At 31.9% G+C, this 19,826-nt stretch overlaps 2 protein-coding genes across 6 annotated transcripts in view; one reads left to right on the top strand and one right to left on the bottom strand.

The window, feature by feature from the left end:
• Positions 1–6,080, bottom strand: part of LOC115878406 — a 51,948-nt gene extending 45,868 nt beyond the window's left edge. For 3 of the 4 annotated variants that reach the window (XM_030894912.1, XM_030894914.1, XM_030894913.1), the window contains exons 1-3: positions 5,766–6,080; positions 4,490–4,741; positions 458–4,433 (exon numbers count right to left, since the gene is read on the bottom strand). In XM_030894912.1, coding sequence (XP_030750772.1) covers positions 458–4,433; positions 4,490–4,741; positions 5,766–5,931 — 4,394 coding nt within the window. In that variant the 5' untranslated portion in view covers positions 5,932–6,080. Of the gene's footprint in view, positions 1–457; positions 4,434–4,489; positions 4,742–4,822; positions 4,941–5,765 lie in introns of those variants that run through there. The other variant, XM_030894915.1, reaches the window with a different exon arrangement.
• A 703-nt stretch (positions 6,081–6,783) lies between these two features.
• The window catches only part of LOC115878405 (eukaryotic translation initiation factor 5), a 34,440-nt gene continuing 21,397 nt past the window's right edge, over positions 6,784–19,826 (top strand). The window contains exons 1-2 of one of the 2 annotated variants that reach the window (XM_030894907.1): positions 6,784–6,994; positions 7,101–7,215. The gene's annotated coding sequence lies outside the window, so the exon portion shown is untranslated. Of the gene's footprint in view, positions 7,034–7,100; positions 7,216–19,826 lie in introns of both variants that reach the window. The other variant, XM_030894906.1, reaches the window with a different exon arrangement.

Here is a 19,826-nt window from a genome sequence, read left to right as displayed (position 1 = left end):
TGTAGATAATTTAAATAGCTTTCTTTTAGGTCTCTTTCAATTTTTCTGTACAGTGCACCCAGACCGAGTTATTTAGAAAAAAAACATAAAAATTTCATAATTTGACAGTATTTTCCAATATGGCGACCAAATCCGGGATCGATAGACCGTGCAAATTTAGTAGAGTATTCAACAAAGCAAAACAAAGAGAATAAGTGTTATTGCAGCTTGCCCCTAATTATTTCCACCTAAAACCACTTGTCGACTGATCTAAAAAAACTGACAACAATAAAAAATAAGGATAATGGAATTTTTATAATTTCCCGCCATAACAAGTGACATGTCAAAATTATTTATTTAGTTATTGGAAGTGCTAAAGAAATTCAGCACAACTTTTCTTTAGTAACTTAAAAATAAAAAGAATGTTCTTATTTCTTTCAAACTTTTTGGCATACCTTGTATAATAAAATATATTTACCTTCCTTTGTTCTTCGACTTGTCATTTAATGAAGTATCAGACTCAACAACTTCATTTTCCTCTACTGTAACTTTAGATGATTCTGAAATTTCTTCGCTCACATTTTCCTTATTTTTGGCGTCCTTTGCAGAAATGTCATCTTCCTTTGACAATGATTCGTCCTTCTGTTCTACACTGTCGATTTTTGAAACTGAAGCTGTTACATCGACACTTACATCACCTGAACTGTTTGGCATCTGTTGAACTTCCTGACTTGATGGCTTTTCTGTTTGTATTTCCGGCTTGATTTCAACACTCACTTCATTACTATCACTGCTCTTCTTTAATAAGCCTACTTCTTGGGTCTTTTCTGAGTTACTTATTTCCGAAATGCTGCTAATAGTTAGTGCTGCTGTTTCTTCCATAATTATTGGCTCAGAGGCATTCTGAGAATTACCCGAATCAATTTCAGTAATGCCACAAGATAATTCTGGAAGCTCCATTGATATTTCAGCTATATTATCAATTGGTGTCGCTGAACTTTCAACAATATAACTGTCATAAGTATCTTGTGAGCTATCAGTTATGCTTGCTACAGCAGCTCTAATTGCTTCAATTTCTCGAAGTTCCTTATCGCTTAGGGTTATATCTTCTTGACCTTGTTTTGCTTGGCTAGCTTGCAATTTATTTACTGGTAAAATTGACGTATCTTCAATTTTTGTTAAAGACTGCTGAGGTAGCAAGTCGTCAATACTAGTCATACTTTCTTCTGAACGAACTTCTGATATAGGTTCTGTTTCTTCATTGTTTTGCAGTTGCTCTACTTCCTTAGCAATCTGAATCAAGTCAATTTCTTCTTCGTTAGGGAGAGATTCTTCAGTAAGTGGAACATCATGAATAACATCATCTTCTTGTTCAGCTGTTGCTGAAGTAGTAACTTGTTCACCTGATTTAGAATCATCAGCATTATCTATATTTGTTATTTCTGCTAATTCTTCGTTCTTCTTCTTTAATTGCCGTGTCACGTCTGAAGAGGCATCCGAGTCAGATGATTCTTCACTTAGACAAACAACTTTTTCTAAATCTTGCTCAACTGTTTTCCTTCGTATATTAATTTCTGATATTGTCTTTTTCTCATCAAATATTGATGTTGTAGGTGCTAATTTTTTTGGTAATGCTTCTACTTCATTCTGACTTTGGATATTGACCTCTTTCGTCTTTACATTTTCAGTATCTTCATGTTTTTCTTCTTCATCAGGTACAGGTTTTTGAGGAAGCAATTCTGACTCAACTGAAAGCTCTGTTTTAGTCTCAGATGCTTTATTTTCAGTTTCAGATAAATCTGGAATTTTAATATCAACTTCAGCTTTCTCTACATTCTCTGTATCATTATCATCTTGTGTTTGTTCCATAGGTACAGGCTTTTGAGAAAGCAATTCTGGATGGGCAGAAACTCCTGTTTCACTTTCAGATTTGTCAATAATTTCACTTTCTAAATTTTGTGCTTCTACAACTGCAACCTTTGAAGATTTTGCTTCCAATGGATTCTTCAATGAGGCTGTAACTGATTTAATATCAACATTGATATCTTCTTGGTTTTTAACTGTATTTTCCAAAACAGATTCTTTTTCTAATTCCATAGTTTGAGTGCTTTCTGATTCAACTTCAAGATTCTCTTGAATTATAGGCATATCATCCTTAGCATCAACTAAATCCTCATTTTTTATGACTTCTTCACTTACTTTACTAATGCGATCTTGTTTAACTAATTTTTGCTCTTTAACATAATTATCTTTGGGTTCTAATTCAACTGATTCTGAATTAATAGCTTCTGATTCTTCCTCATTTATTTTTATTTCTATCTCCTTATCTAGTGTATCAGCTTCCGCAACTTTCTCATTTTCTATGGTATTAGGATCTGTTTCAGATTGAGAACTAATAGAATTTGAAGAATCTACTACTTTTGATGCTTCTAGTGTATCAGTTTCAGCAACTTTCTCATTTTCTATGGTTTTAAGATCTGTTTCAGATTGAGAACTAATAGAATTTGAAGGATCTACTACTTTTGATGCTTCTAGTGTATCAGTTTCAGCAACTTTCTCATTTTCTATGGTTTTAAGATCTGTTTCAGATTGAGAACTAATAGAATTTGATGGATCTGCTACTTTTGATGCTTCTAGTGTATCAGCTTCTGCATCCTTCTCATTTTCTATGGCATTATCATCTGCTTCAGATTGAGAACTAAGAGACTGTGGAGGATCTGCTGTTTTTGATGTCATATCTGATTGAGGATTTTCCTCAGGTTCTTGATGAGCTGATTCTGTAGCAACAATGGTTTCTTCACATTTCATGGCTGAATTCTCAAGTCCCTGTGCTTCACTTAACTCTACTGACTTTCCTACTTGTTCTAGTTGAGCTGGTTTACCTTCTATGAACAAATTATCATGTTTTTCAGTTTCACATAACTCCACTGACTTTGAATAATCAACATTTTCAACTTGCTTTTCCATTTCAATTTGAATAGTATCAGTACTTAAGTTTGTCTTATCTTCTGATGGTTTAAGTGCATCACTTGTATCTGACTCTTTATAATTTTCAACTTCATCTGTTTCCATTTCTTTTAATTCTGAATTGTCTGGTGCCAAATTTTCTGACATATTTACGTTGGTATCAGATAACTTTGCATTTGATGGCTCAATATCTAATTCTTCAGAAGGTGTATCTACATTAGGTGATGCAACATTTCCTGACAAAATTTCAGTAGTATCCTGCAAGGACTTCTCTTTTGATGCTTCATTTTCTAATTTGTCAGGTATTACATCTGCATCAAGTAAATCTTCTTTAATTTCTTTTTCATCTTGTAAGGACTCTGATTTACTATCTGAAGTTTTCTTTTTAGTTCCACTATCTTCCTCTTCAGAATTTTCTTCATCAATATTAAAGGTGTATTGATCATTGGATTTATCATCAGCTTCATTAGAATTCCCTTCATCTTGAACAAGTTTTGGACTACCACCTTCAGTCACAGAAACATTATTGTCTCCTTGTTCTATCTTTCTATCATGACTACCATCTTCATCATTATCGACAAAATTATCTTTTACTTCAGTTGTTTTTTCTATATTTTCAATATCTGATGCTGGAGTTTCATCGTATGTATTGATTTTCTCACTTGCTTCATCATTTTTCACATTTGTGGCACTGTTTTCATTATTCTCCAAGTCATTTTCAACATGACTAACCTTTGTTAATTCAATATCATCACTGACTTTACTTATATTAACATCTACAGCTTCATCATTATCAGTTTTCACAACTTCCTCTTTTGTATCTGCATCAATAACTTCTGATATTTCAGAATTTTTATCATCTGAGAAAATTGTAACTTTCTCATTTTCATTCTCAATACTTTCTTTCTCTACAATGTCTGTCAAACATAAAACCTTTTCAGAAGATACACCTTCTGTAGGTGGAATAATCTCTGCTGGTTTAGAATCTACATCATTTGAGACACACTTCATATCTATTTTATTCTCAGCTGACTCATGTACCACTTCAACTACATTTTGTGCAATACTTTTTAAGTCAGCAGTTTGGTCAGTAATTTGTTCTTCTAATTTAACTGAATTATCATTTACTTGTGGTGTAACAACATCATCTGCATCATAACATTCTGATGATTTTTCAGTTTTTGATTCCGTAGAATCACTTTTCAAATCTGCAATATTTGGATCAGATATAACTTTCAAATCATTGGTAACTCCTTCCATTGATGGAGATACCGTGTCAGATATGATTTCTTCTATTCCTATGTTCTCACTACTACCCTCATCGCTATCTTTCAAGTTATGAGTTTCAATATTAGTTGCACAATCTAAAGTTAAAATATCTAATTCTGAATTGAGTTTATTTCCAATGCTAGATGTAGTATTACTGGAAACTTCATCTTCTAGTAAGCATTTTGTGGGAGACTTCCTGGCTTCTTCATCTGATATTTCTAAAAACAATATATAAAATACTATTAACAAATAAAACATGGAAAATATAACTTACTCTCTAGCTCAATAGCTTTGGCACCTCTAAAAGATAAGTTATATGATTCCGATGATTCCCCTAACAAAGTTTCCAGATCATTTACTAAATCATCTACATTCTCTTCAATTTTTTCAGCAGGTTGATTTGATATTGATATATCTAGCAAATCTTCTTCTGCATCAAAATTTGGTTTTTGTAATTCACTTGAAGCTTTCTTGGCTTTATTTGAATCCATTTCAGATGAGGTACTACTAATGGGATCATCCGAAACTAAAAAGCATATAGAGTAAACCACTGTTCTGGAAAACTTTACGCACTAATTTTCTAATTTTGGAATTAAGATTTACTCACTCCATTAATTTCTATAAAATATGCAAACAATGGTAACAAGTTGATAACAAATATTGGTTTACATGCATCCATCATAATGTGTCCTCGATTGTATGGATTGAATTCAATTAGATTCAAAATTAGATTATTTCAAATGATGGTAGCTCATACTTAAATATGACTGAAATGATGAAACGACCAACGATTGTATTTCTTTAGAACAATTTATAGTTTTTGCTTCGTGAACAAAATACCCATTCTAGGTGTAGAATTTTCTATATTTTATTTATTTAAATATCTTACAAACGTCTGTTGGGGTAAGAATAAGACAAATAGGTAAAATCTGTCCAACAAGTCAGAGAAGATTTTGACAGCAGACATACAAAAAGTGACAGGAAATACAATTTACCTGTGAGTTAAAATAATAGACAGAAATGTCACCATCATGTATCCTCTTCTTGGATGTGCTATAGTTATATCAAGATATAACTCGGTATAGATATATTATGACAAAAAATTTCAATCAACAGAGCAAAATAATATACAGACACTTTTTCAAAAATTATTATTTGAATAATCCCGTATATGTATATGTTATCCCCCTGTGCTAACTAAGTTTAAAATATGCACTAGGTTTGCCCGCATATTTTATAAAGTGTGGAATGAAAATCTCAATTATGAAACTTGATATGACACTTTTTTGAAAATCTTGGTCACTCTGTACGTTATAAGGTAAGTACTTATAACAGCTTATAATAATTAATGCACTACCAATTTTAGTTATGCTTGTTAGTATTTACACCGACTCAAACATTCTCAACAGACTAAATAAGACCCATGAATTAAAACTATCAAACAAAATAACATTATTCTGTAGACTATTTTTTCTAGGGTCAATAAAGATTCGAATTTGGATTAAAGGCTTTAATACATAACATAGAGATTATGAACAACAATTAGTTACCTAAATTTGTTGATTTAAAAGAAGTACTAGCGTCTGTAGACGAAGTAGGTAATGTATCACTGGAATCACTTTTTTCCTCTTTATTTGTTGACAGGAGCTGGCTCATATCCGAGCTACTGGTAGAAGTTAGCTCTTTCTCATTGTCGGCACTTTTGTCACTCTCCATAGTTTAAAAAATCCATGCAAATGATTAATATCAAAGCAAACGTATACGGCCAATTTCAATTCTGGAGCCAATAACTTCTTCGCGGCATCTTGTTTACGGAATTTTGTAGATAGATAACGCCGTAGACAAGGATAACGACAATGAAAATTAACGCCACAGATAACACTACTTATTACACTGTTGCCAGTTGCCAGGAATAACAAAAATAATTTGATTAGACCATGGATTAGACTAGTGACCAGGGTTCGGAAAACTACATGTTACTTTTAAAAACGACAGAAACTACATTACATGTAGTTAATGTAGTTTATGTAGAGGGTGTAGTTTATGTAACATTATATGTATATGTATGTATTTGTGTATGTAATCTTTAGTGTGTTCTGTGGTATGTAACTTTCAAATATCAAAGGTTTGAGGTGAGGTTATAGTTAAAGCGGTATACCGTTAAAGCTTTAGAAAACCCATAATGTATTTAAGAAAACAGAAGCAATATGGCTTTAAATATAACCATTCACATCATATTATTTAGACTTCTCATACAAAGCAAAATTATTCATAATATCAATAGGTAGTTTATTAACGTAGTTTTCATGTAGTTAACGAACGGGAAAAGACGTAGTTTTTCAAGATAAACTACACGTAGTTAATCAGGTAAATTACGTCTTAATTAACTACTTCCGAACCCCGATGTAGACAAAGTATACATTTCATGTAGACAAAGCATGTAGACAAAGTTTTAAAAGATTGTAGGGCGCGAAAGGTGCGAAGGGCGCACCCATAGAGTAGAAACTGAAAAAAAATGGCGTTCGTGTCATTCCGCGGTCATGTCATTTGTCATTTTATTTTCCGTCATCCGTCACTTGCTTTTTTCTACATATGGCGATTGTAGTTTTGCGCAAGAAATTTTGATTTTTATAATTTTTATTGTTTTTTTTTATTGCTAATCATAATTTTGTGTCGAAAGGAAATAATTGACTGGGTTTATTTTACGTGTTAGTGACTTTGTACGTGTGATCGTATCTTGGTCTCGTTGCTAGTGGAGTTGGCCATAAGCAACGAGGAGGTAAGGAAATTTTATATCAAGTTACGTCGTATGCATGAGGTATTGTTTTTGGATTGGCATACAAAAGTAATACAAACGTTAATCGATTATTTATAATTTGTTTTAGTGTCTATGCTCAATATTTCTGGTTTTGGAGCTCATATTTGATCTAATTTTGTTCCTCAATAGTAGTCCGTCCACTAGGGCGCTATCGTTTTATATGACTTTAGAAAAACACAAAGGTAAGTTAATTTTTTTTATTCTTAAAAGCTGTACCATTCTTCACTTTAGTTAACACCTCATAAATGCATTACCTTATTAATTTTGCATGCAATATTAATTATATGACATTTAACTACGTGTGAGGTATAATATTCAATTTTATTAATAAATGATGCAAGATTTTAATTTACTTAATCAATAATACAAGACAAATTTATCCTATAATACTAAAGGTTAGGTTCCATCTATCTATTAACATAAGAAAAGAAAACTTATAATCGTTCTGAGATCAGGAAATTTGTCACTGTTTAATTTCTTAGTTTGAAGCAGTTAAAGTGAGATGGTCAGCCAATTTCCATTTACAGTATGAATTAATGGCAATGCATAGAGCTGCATTTTTCTATTGATTTTGCCTTGATTTATTTTCTATTTTTTGACATTTTATTGTGTTAGAATAACATGGTTCGATCTGAACTTTTTACAGAAATGTAGATTTTGCTTAATAATATGATTCTATCCCATCCAGTTTTACAATATTTTAATACCACTAGCACCATCTGTGTAAAAATGTTCGTAAAATAGTTTTAGATTCAGAGCTAAATAACCAAAAATATATAAGAAATCAAATCTTTGACAAGATATTTCTCAAGATGACCTCCGTACCCAATAGAACTTCGTTATTCTAATATGACGATTTAATAAATACACTATTATTAATACTATTATTAAATATAAATTAATTAATGAAAAATTAGTTTAAAGTTAAAAAAATATAGGTTTATTAGGAAATGTTTAATTAATAGGTATAGAGAAATTGTTATGAGAATACATATTACAATGCGTTGAGGTTGAAGTTCATTAAATTGGAACCTACCATAAACAATATTATTGCATAGGTACTATGTTTTGTTAAATTTTCTCTTGTTTACAAGTTTGTATTTAAATAAATGCTTATTTGCCATTTGAGGTAGTAAAAATTACTTTTATGATGAAATAAATGATATAATTTCATTTATATTAACAGTTATTCATACCTTTTAATTTATAAAAAAAATAAATATGTATATAGTAGGAGAGCTAACAATTTCGGGATAACGAGAATTTTAAGAAAGCTGGGGTGGAACGTGGACATATGTAACTAAGTAGCGATCGGTAGCGATGAAGAATACTGCGGCTTGCCGTTTAGTTTCCACGGTCAAGGACAGTATTCTTCATCGCTACCGATCGCTATTTAGTTACAGAGTTCCACCTCTGCTTCTATAATACAGGGTGGTCCGAACTGTATTCCGGAAACTTTGGTAGCATATTCTGCAGATAAAAATAAGTAAAAAAGTTCGTATACGAGACTATACGTATAAGAAGAGGGTATAAGAGACTACGTATAAGGGACTCAGTCGTTTTATACAGGTATCGACGAAAAGTTATTACTCTTCACACCAGTTAAAAATATGTAGGTGGCGCCCTCTACAAGTAGGAGTCATATTGACATCAAAATCAAATTTCTCATGTCAAAAATCTTCCAGACACCAGTTTTCATCCAAATATTGGCGTTACTTCAGAAATTATTTGAAAAAAAATCGAAATATAAACGAAACTTCTACACCCTGTATATCTCCGAAAGTAAGCATTTTAGGACAATTATTTTTACGGACTTTTTTACTTATTTTTATCTGCACAATATGCTGCCGAAGTTTCCGGAATACAGTTCGGACCACCATGTATATCCAGAGTATGTAATCTACGTACTCTGATAAAATTCTTTTGCTATGCTCTCTTGAACAGCGTGCGGGCCATCTGGCTGCCAGTTCACTTAGTTGCGTTCACTGCTGTGCCACAGAGGAGACTGCACATCACATCTGTACAGGGTGACCCATCTTCGCAGGGTTTCTTGTTTATGAGTAGAGCTCAAAGAAGCAGTTTTTTTTCTTGATGATGCTTGTGCTACTTTTTTTGAAATTAAATATACTACTTACAGATTTGTTTCCCTTTGTTTCTAAAATACAGGGCGAATTTGTAAATGTTGCAATTTTCGGCTCCCTTCGTATGTTGGTTATAAAATAATAATAATAAACAACGCTTTATTGTACAGTAAAGCCAAAATAGCTTCATCGACAAAGCATTTGCAAAACAAAAAAGCACAAAAACAAATATACAAATAATAGAAAAATATCGTACAATACAAATCAATTCAAAAAAATTTACGTCATTAAAATTACAAATAAAACACACATAGACATTGTAGAACACAGGCGTATCAAGAAAATTTTACAAAAGGAAAATTGTAAATGGATAAAATCATGTTATATATCATAAAATCAAGAGTTATAAAATATTAAATACTAGACCTTTAACCAGTGTGAGATGATCAAAATTTTAAAATTCAAAATTGTTCATGATTAAATATCAACAAAAAAGTCGTTTACCGCATATAGGGCTCTCTCCAGTAAGTACGATTTCAGAGCTTTGCGAAATGTGGGTAAGAATGAAAGTGACTTTATATTCAAAGGCAAATGATTGTACATTTTCTTGGCATTGTATAGTATTGAGCCCTTAACTAGTTCTGAGCTCGGGGTTGGCAGATAAATATCGTGCTCCGCATTCCTAAGTGGATAGTTGTGAGAAGGCCTTTCCGGAATAGCAGATATGTGTGCAGATTCACAAAAATGAATAAGGAAGGAAGAGTCAGTATTTTGAAATTTTTAAAGAAATTCTGGCAGTGAGTTCTACTGTTCAGTCCCAATAAGTATCGAACTGCTCTCTTTTGAAGTTTGAAAATACGATCAAATTTTGTCGCGCGCCAAGTACCCCAGAATGGAAGGGCATAACGAAGATGCGACTCAAAAAGGGCATAATAGACCGTTCTAGAGGTTGATGAGTTAAGTTATTGTCTTATAACTTATCGAAAAGGTGAAAATTGAGTCCCATAAAGTATTTTACGTAGAAATCAGTGGCGTAACTAGTTTTTTGATAGGAGGTGTCATTTCCGAAATATGACTCAAACTTATGTAATTTTAAATGAGACACTATATTTAGCTTTTTTAAAGTTCTCTCTCGAAAATGTTGGTTAGAGTAATAAGTACCTCTTAAAAATAATTAAAATTGAGGAATTTGTTAAAAATGTATTTTATTAATTCCTTTGATTAGATAAAATTTTAAATAATAATATATTTATGCAGTGAAAACTTACTAATTAGTTTTTGTTTACTTTATTGATATATTAAAATATCAACACAAATCAAATTTGTGTAACTATTGTGTAAATCATTATTGTGTAACGATTGTAAAAACCATGATGAAATCACAGGTTAATTCTGAAAACTAGAAAATGATTATGATCAGTAAAATACTGAAATTTTTTCTACAATTTTTAGTTTCTACATTTCTGGGAACTGAAAAATTTTACTTGTTAGCTTTATTATTGAACCTATTGAAAGGACAGAACCTATCATATACAGGGCGAGGCAGTAGTGCGCCGGGCATCTGTAGCTCCTAGAACAAAAAACTTGAGAATTTTGTTTAAGTTGAAACAAAATATTTTAACTTCTACAGGGTGGAAACCGTTAAAAATTTTGATATACTGTAAATACAAAAAAATGTTCATTTTTTAATTCTCCATCTAATAAAAATATAATCTACAGGATGTTCCGTTAAAAAAAACGAAGAAATATTATTTTATAATTTAGATATACAGGGTGCTACAAATTCGAGGTACGAGCATTGGTATCTGGGAAACCATAATAGATACGAAGATGGTTAAATTAGGGCAAAGTTGCGCCTTGAGATGTTCACCAAGATGCCATCAAAAAGTTTTAAAAATTTCAAGGATTGCTGAGTTTTTTCGAAAAAACGTTTTTTTTTGAAAATTAATTTTATTTTTTCCTGTCGTTACTTTTTAGAAAATCAAAAAACTACTTCCACATTCTGAGAGCCACTTTATTAGGGCTATCTGATAGTATTTTTAGATTTGCAAATTAGCTGATAATTTGTGAGATACCGGGGCCAACTTATATTTTTTAAATACAGACCTGCATTTTATATCAAGTTTTGAGAGAACTCGGTCTCCTGAGTACAATGATATGCTACACTTAGACTTTATTTTTGTTTTGGGTACCTTAACAACAACAAAACTATTTAATTATTATTTAAAATAATTTCAAGTCCCACTCTGGTTTTTTAAATTATTTAATCTGCTTATATTCATCGCAACAATATTGATCAGCGCTAATTAATAAAAAAACGCCAGCCAATTAAAAGATTCAAATAAATATTATCCAGGTCAGCAATTTAAAGATATTATTTTTAACTTTTTTTTACTGTGAATTTAAAATCTCAGTGTACGATCTAATAATTTGCATAATATTAATCGTCATTATTATAAATTAATTAACTTCTACTAACTAGTTTCTAGTGCTCTACATGTTCGAAAGGGTTAAAACCCTCCCTATTGCACAAATTTGTTTTTCGTTCAATTTTATTTATAGCTCTTGGAACAGATCTTCTTATACTCAGTGTGGTGAACTAAGCCTGTCGGGGGCCCGGGGCGCATTTTTGTATCGAGCGTCCAGTAAACCGAATCTCGAATGCCCGAGCTCGAAACGTATCGAGCGCACGGTAATCCGACAAAACTCGGACTACCGTACGCTCGATTCATTTCATGCGAAACCTATGTTTATAAAACTCTTAGTAAATAATGATAAGTATGGTTTGAAAAAGGATTAGGTGAATAAAAAAAAGTAGTAAATTAAACGTTATAAAAATATATTACAAACAAAATTCTAAAATGTAAAAAAAAATGGTAAACGAAAAAAACACACGGACAAACTCTATATTTAACTCTAAATATTTATTTGGCAAATTTATTTTCACCGAGCCCAACATTTTTATTAACGCAACTATTAAGCGAATGAGGAGCTTTAGATTTATTTACTCTAAGACTTCCGACTTTTCATCCCGCCTGCATTGCTCTTCTACCTGTCATTTTTATTTTTCTCCGAGAAACAGATGTTGGCTGAACTGCAATTTTTTTGCCTTTTCTCGTAATTTTTTTTGATCCGACAGTCAAAGATCGCGGCAAGTGATCAAATTTGAAAGCTGTGTGTAAACCACTCATAAGGGTTGAACTGCTATTTATATTTTTATGGTAATTCTTCATAATTGTTCAACGGCTGGACAGAAGCCTATTGGATCAGCTTCTAATTTTTTAATGATATCTGCATTAAATTTGAAAATAAATTCACACCATTCTTTTTTAACGTCATTATTGTTGATTGCAGAACATTCCATACATGGTTCGCTATTTGTGAAGTCAATACTATTACAGTCGTCGTCGTTACTTGTATATTCTGCAATAGGCGTAGGTAAATCATTTTCGGGAAAGTCGACTAGTTTGAGAGGTAACATGATTTTTTCCGACGGTTCTTTTCCAGTAGCGATCAAGTACAATATTTTCCTACTTTCGAGTGACAAAGTATTGCAAGCGTTTGTTATATTAAAGTGTTTTATTATTGCAGATTGATGCTTGCATATTTTTCCAGTGCTCCCTACAAGGCAAGAACATATATTGCTTTTCATATCGACGAAATATTCTATTCCTTCATGAGAACTGCTTAGGACATGGCACTGAATTTCACTCAATTCTTTTATTTGGTCTGGCGAAACATCTTTATCATTTGGAGATAACCGATTTAACGTTGACTTGCTAATCTTATTCATTATTAAATCAAGTAGTCTTTGTTTATAGTAACTATCGAAACTACTAATGATGAAATTAGTTAACTGTGTAAGGTTATATGCTTTAGTTTTTTCCAGGGAGATATCTTTGAAGAGACGAAACATTACTTCGACATAGTTATTTGTATCAGCTCCACGTATCATTAAAGATTGGCGATAATACAAACACCATACTTCAATTTGTTCAATTTTACTTTCAATGTATTTTTTGTATTGTGGATATTGATAATATTGGTAAAACAACGCCAAGCTTTTCTCCAGACTTTCCTTCGTTTTTGACATGAGAATGTTCCTAAATAATTTATACAACGATTGTCTATCTTCCTTTTTAATTTCATTTTTAGCGAGCTGTAACCATTTCCATACAGCTTTTACAACATGGAAACTGCAAAGTAGTAAACTCGATTTTGGCCAATATTTTTTTAAAACATTTCGTTCTGATAAATCATCATCTGTCATTATGACTGCAGGCGAAATTTTAGAAGGCATTATTTCTACCAAATCTTTTAAAGCACAATCAAAAATAGAGGCTTTTTGGCTATTTGTAATTATGCATCCTAATGGTATACCCCCTGCTGGTGATTGGGTGGCAAAGAAATATAACTTGTGATTTTGCACATCGCAATTACTCGTAGCATCCACGAATAATATTTCTGATGCCTGAATTAAGTGCCTTGCAGCACGCTGCATTATTGGGGTGCATAATGAAACAGCATAGTCTTCTTCGTTATGTGTAATTTTAAAAACTGTGTCAATGGAATGTTTTAATTTTTTTTCCAATTGGAAAAACATATTTCTACCTGATCTATCGCCATAATGGCCTTTGAAATGAGCTTTCCACAAGTTGGAAAAATCTTCTTTAGAAGGAAAATAGTGTCTGTCACATACCATTTCATCGTATTGGTCACCTAACTCTTCCATTTTACTAAAGCAGAAACTGTTATAAGCTGAAGCAACTGAATGTCCCCTTTCAAACAATTGAAAAATTTCTTCCTTTGTTTCTTTCCCTATTGGCCTTTTTGTCAAAGCTGCCACACTATTTATTGTATGATTGTGGTCATTTTTGATAGTAATAATACATGGCCATTTTGAAGCAAATTGTCAACTTGCTTAGGCTTGGTTCGGGGATGAAATACTTGTTTCTTAATAACGACTAGTAATTCTGCAGGACAATTAATATTTCTGGAAGAATGTTCCCTTTTTCGACCTTCTTTCAATTTATTTGTTTTTGTTTTAAACTGGCAATGATATATTCTTTTAAACACATGCTGTCGGGCTTTTTCGGTTGGAGTAGCTATGGTTTTAGTGATATACCACGTATTTTTTTATATTAGTTCCAGATCGTGAACCCATTGCTAGAAAAAATGTAGGTACTTCAGAACTATGCCACATGCGCAGGCGTAAAAGAGGATATTTTTGTGTGGAATTAATTTCTTTTTACATGATATAAACTTAAACTATATTTATTTTTTTGGAGCCGTGTATTTTTCTAATGAATTTTTACCATAGGTGATGGCTTTCATTGACATTACAGTGATTTATTTGTTTTTTGATAATTATTATTAGGATTGGAAAGTGAAATTTGTTTTCTTCTATCTCATCCCATTACCCAAAAGTTAATAATCCATCAAAATATATGAATAGGTACCTACAATCTTTTCTAAAGCACCTATTTAAAAATTGAAACATTCAGCAAAAAATCACGCTAATGCCAATAAAAACCTCCATCCATTGTAAAAAATCTTATACCTTTAATCGTTTTGCCATCATAATTAAAATCAATATAAAATAAGTAACTGCTGATTTTTATTTGTATAAAGCTCCAAAATAGTTAAGGACATAAAATATTCTTTGCATATTTAGTAAAATCGAAAAATTCAATAATATACAGGGTATTTTTAAAAAATGATCAAAGTTGCTACTACTTTTTGATGATGCGGCAACGTCGCAGCTCTTAAAAGATTTTAGATCGATAGAGCATCATCGTATATGTAAACAATAAAAAATTCAGAAAAATCCTATGAATCGTTCTCCGTACTTATATGTCTAATTAAGCCGCGTACAGACAGAACAAAACATCGTATCGTAACGTCGTCGCGCAACAGTTTGTTGTTACGCATCGACCAACGGCCCGTTTCATTTAAATTGCATTAGTGTTGCAGAGTACGATGTACCGTCCACACTTGTTGCGCGACGATGTTACGATACGATGTTTTGTTCTATATCTGTACGCCGCTTGGCAACCGATTAAATATTTACCTTATTGTATAATGGTTATTTTGCATAGTAGGCAAAAAATTACAAAAACGTCCCGAGGTAAGTTAACAAGGATGCCAGAATATGATACAACCTTACAAAAATAATTTAAAGTTAAAAGTTTATGCTTAATCAAAATTCATGCAAATTGCATCCCATTCTAAAGCACCCTGTATATTTGGAAATTGAAACATTGGGCGGATTCAGCAGAAGAAATCGATTACTAAAAATGCGTTCGGATAGTACACTTTTTACGCAATTTAGTATTTTTTAGTACGATTATTTTTTGGGAAAAATTGTTCTGATTAGTAATCGATTAGTATAATCGATTTGTTCTGCTGAATCCGCCCATTTAGCAAAAAACTAATAAATCACTGTGATGTCAATGAAAGCCACCCTCTATAGTATAAAAATCATTACGTTACATGCTTCCATTAAGAAAATACACGGCTCCAGAAAATGTCAAAAAAAAGTCAATATCTCTCTTTTTGATTTTTTAGTATTTATTTAATTCTGCGTTATAATCTATACAAAATTAATTTCCCTATACTGATGGTTTTTATTTCCGTGTTACTTATCACGAAATTAGTTCTACGCAAATAAAAATTTAATACAGGTCCCTTATTTCTATTTCTCTGACTACCCTTAAAAAATCTGATAACATTAGATATTTCAATATTTAGATAAGAAACAATGTGGAACGAATCCGATAATTTTGTATCTAGTACTTTTCATTTAGGCGGAATACATACAAAATAAAATCGATAAAAAAATATGTACATATTATATTTGATTTAATTTATTTAAAACATTAAAGTTGGCTACCTGCTACTTTTCTACAGGAACAACATTGTAATTCTGATATAGCTGAATCTGGCAATATTTATGGTTTTCTAACAATAGTAAAGGTTATGTATTAAACTCTCTTATTTACTTACCTCAACTTCTTCTTTATTATTAAAATTTGTGCGGATTTCGCTAGAGTTGACAATTTTATATTTATAATTATTTGGCCACTCCATACTTAATTAAAAAAAAAAACATTTAACGAAATTTACAACGAAATATACCTATGCCAATTCAGAACTTCTCCAGACTAGTATCGAGCGTACGGTAGCTTGACAATTGATCGGGATATCGGATGCTCGTTTTAAGACAGACCTCGGTTAATACGATGGTAGCCGATTGCGATATACTGGACGCTCGATACAAAAATGCGCCCGGGGCCGCGAAGCTAAATGTGGCCCCGGTCTGTTTAGATAATGATATACTTCTAATGTACATTTTGTAAAAATTGAGTGACGTATGTATAATGGTTGACAAAATTCAAGTATTTATACAGGGTGTCCCAGGCTGAGCCTGCGTTAGAAGTTTCTAGAAAACTACAATATCTAGATACGAGATTTTGTGCATATCATTGTTTCACAATGAGATCTATCGATTAAAAATATTTTCAATATGGCGGCACTTTCGGAAGTACCGGAAGTTGACAGCAACTTTTTTATTTTAAATGGGTGACCCCATTTTTTATTACATACTTAAATTATCTGTAAAATTTTATGAATTTTGATATTAAACACTATACCTAAAGCCTCATACAGACCTGAACGTTGCGCCGAACAACAAACGGAACAACGAACCGAATGGCAAATGAAACGCTAGTTTGGACGGGCTACGAACGTGTTTGCAAACTGAATTGCAAATTTTGGCTGTTCGCATTTACGTTCTCGTTCGCTTCGCCGTCGATCCATCTGTTGTCGGTTTTTAGTCTGACATAAAAGAAAATTCGTGCGAATGCGTTTGTAGGTTAGGACGGGAACAAAAGCAAAACGGCGAATGCAGCAGGCTTATTTAATAAAACTATTTAGATTTTCGCCACGCATAATTTAGTAGTCGGAAGAGAACTGTTTTGATTTAAGAAGATTGTACCAAAAACAGAAGTTATTCTATTATATAACAAAATGCATGGAAGGACATTGCTCAACAAATTAATATAGACCCAGAAGAGTGTAAAAAGAAAATGAGTTTGTTACTACCATTCTTTCGGCGTAAAAATTCTAAAATTAAAAAGAGCTGAGGATCTGTATCGGGTAGGTGCAGCATCGATATTGAAAAAATTACTGGGAATGCAAAAATATGTTTCGTTTGCTGTTCGGTTCGCCGAAAATAAGTTTTCAATTTTTCGTCTTCATTTGCCATTCCGTTTGTTGTTCGGTACAACATTCAGGTCTGTACGAAGCTTAACGTTAACCGTTTTTGAGAAAAAAAAATATTTATAATTTTTGGAGGAAAAAACTGCCTGTCAAAAATATGTATATAGCCTAAACGTCAAATTTAGTGATTGCCACAGCCACTGTACCATAAAGAGACATGTGGCTATCTATTTCAAAAATTAAATTGTCCGAATGTCATATAATAATGGCCGCAGCTGTCATGTAATTGAGCGATTAAAAAATTATCATAAATCATTTTTTTTCAAATGGAAATCCACTTTTTTTATTTCACTCCTGAAAAGGCTTTCGTTACTTTCGTTTTTAAAATTTGTTACTTTTTGACTGTACATGTTCCTGTACCTAAAATAAATCGTTTTTAAGTTATTTAAGATTTAGCTTTAAAGCGTATATGTTTCTTGATTTTAACCAGAAGCCTATGACAGTATATTATCGATCATCATTTCCAAGCTAACTCTGCGCTGTTTTTTTTCGATCTTACGGTATATTTTTAAAATATCAACTATTAGATATCACTAAAGAACGAAAATACAAGATATATTATTTATATAAATACACTTTTTAAACTTTTAAGCAGATGTATAGTTATAATATAGGAAATTCAAATAACTGACTGTTTGACACTTAATGTCAAAGGAAGCTAGATAAAATCAAGAAAAATATACGTTTTCAAACTAAATCTTAAATAACTTAAAAACGATTTATTTTAGGTATAGTAATATGTCTAGTTAAAACGTAACGAATTGGAAAACCCTTTCACTAGTGAAATAAAAAAAGTGGGTTTCAATTTGAAAAAAAAAATATTTATGATAATTTTTTAATCGCTCAATTCCATGACAGCTACCGCCATTATTATATGACATTTGAACAATTTAATTTTTGAAATAGATAGCCACATGTCTTTTCTTTATGTCACAGGGGCTGTGATAATGACTAAATTTGACTTTTAAGCTGTACAAATTTTTTTGACAGGTAGTTTTTTTCGTCCAAAAATTTTAAATATTTTTTTCTTAAAAATGCTTAAAGGGAAATACCGCGACAAAATATTACCATTTTGTAAGTCCTCCAAGATCCGAGGGGCCCCTGGAGGTGCCCCTTCGCTGTCTCAGACCCGTGGCCCCCGTTATACTACAGACTTCTTTCACTGCTCATCAGTAATGAAGCTAGAATACAAGTTATGCTGTGCATTGGTTGTAATTTAAAATGTTTATTCAGTAAAAATAAATATTGAAACCATTGAAAAATAACTTAAAGGTTAAAATAAATAAATTCAGTCTGAAAATAATATAAAAAATAACAATTATTCGATATTTTAAACAAAGAAAATTACCCCTTGATTTAATTTCCTAAATAGAAAATGAAAATTTATACTGTTTATAGTTGGCGTATACGTATGGTTTGCATACTCCACCTACAAACTGCTTTATAACTACTGAACACATATTGGCCTTGTTTGCCAGTTGAATAAAAAATTACTTATTAAGATTCGGAGGCCCCCTAAAAGACGGGGCCCGGGGCGGACCGCCCCTTCCGCCCCCCCTTAGTCCGCCACTGCTTATACTTCCGAATGCATTTTGTACTCTTTATTGTAAATGCTGAGATGTATTGATTTCACACACACATATTATTTATTTTGTGTTATTTTATTGCATTTTGTGTTATTTTATTGCATTTGATTTTTCTTATTCAATGTTTTACCCCACGTCATTATTAAGTTTGAAAGCTTATCTCATTATTGTAACGATGAATAGATTAAATATTAAAAAAAAGAGGCGGACTTGAAATGAGTTTAAATAAATTGTGCTCAAATTTCCGAAACAAAAAAAAAATTAAGTGTGGCATATTGCATTGTACTTACGAGACCGAGTTCTTTCATAACCTGAAATAAAAAATGCAGGTCCGTATTTACAAAAAATAAGTTGGCCTCTGTATCTCACAAATTATCAGCTAATTTGAAAATATAAAAATACTATAAGATAGCCCTAATAAAGTGGCAATGAGAATGTGCAATCAGTTTTTTGATTTTCTAAAAAGCAACGACAGAAAAAAATAAAATTGATTTTCAAAAAAATCCGTTTTTTCCAAAAAAACTCATCTTGGTGAACATCCCAAAGCGCAACTTTGCCCCAATTTAACCATGTTCGTATCTATTACGGATTACGGTTACCGAGATATCAATGCTCGTACCTCGAATTTGTAGTACCCTGTACATTGGCCAAAGATACAATAGTATATTACTTAATATATGTTATAAAAAGCATATTATGCTAGGGTAATATTATGTGTTATCTAAAATAAACAAATATCTACTAGGATATATCCCAACTGGAAAGGCTGCTTAGATATATGCTGTGGTTTTGGTCTTTGATTTTCTACATTTCCCACACCTAGTAACCAACTATTTTTTTTTAGTT

Source organism: Sitophilus oryzae, unplaced genomic scaffold, assembly GCF_002938485.1.
Source record: "Sitophilus oryzae breed Bouriz unplaced genomic scaffold, Soryzae_2.0 scaffold_1508_pilon_pilon, whole genome shotgun sequence".
Classification (NCBI taxonomy): domain Eukaryota; kingdom Metazoa; phylum Arthropoda; class Insecta; order Coleoptera; family Curculionidae; genus Sitophilus; species Sitophilus oryzae.
The sequence above is the reverse complement of the archived record's forward strand: the minus strand, read 5'-3'. Positions and strand labels throughout refer to the sequence as shown.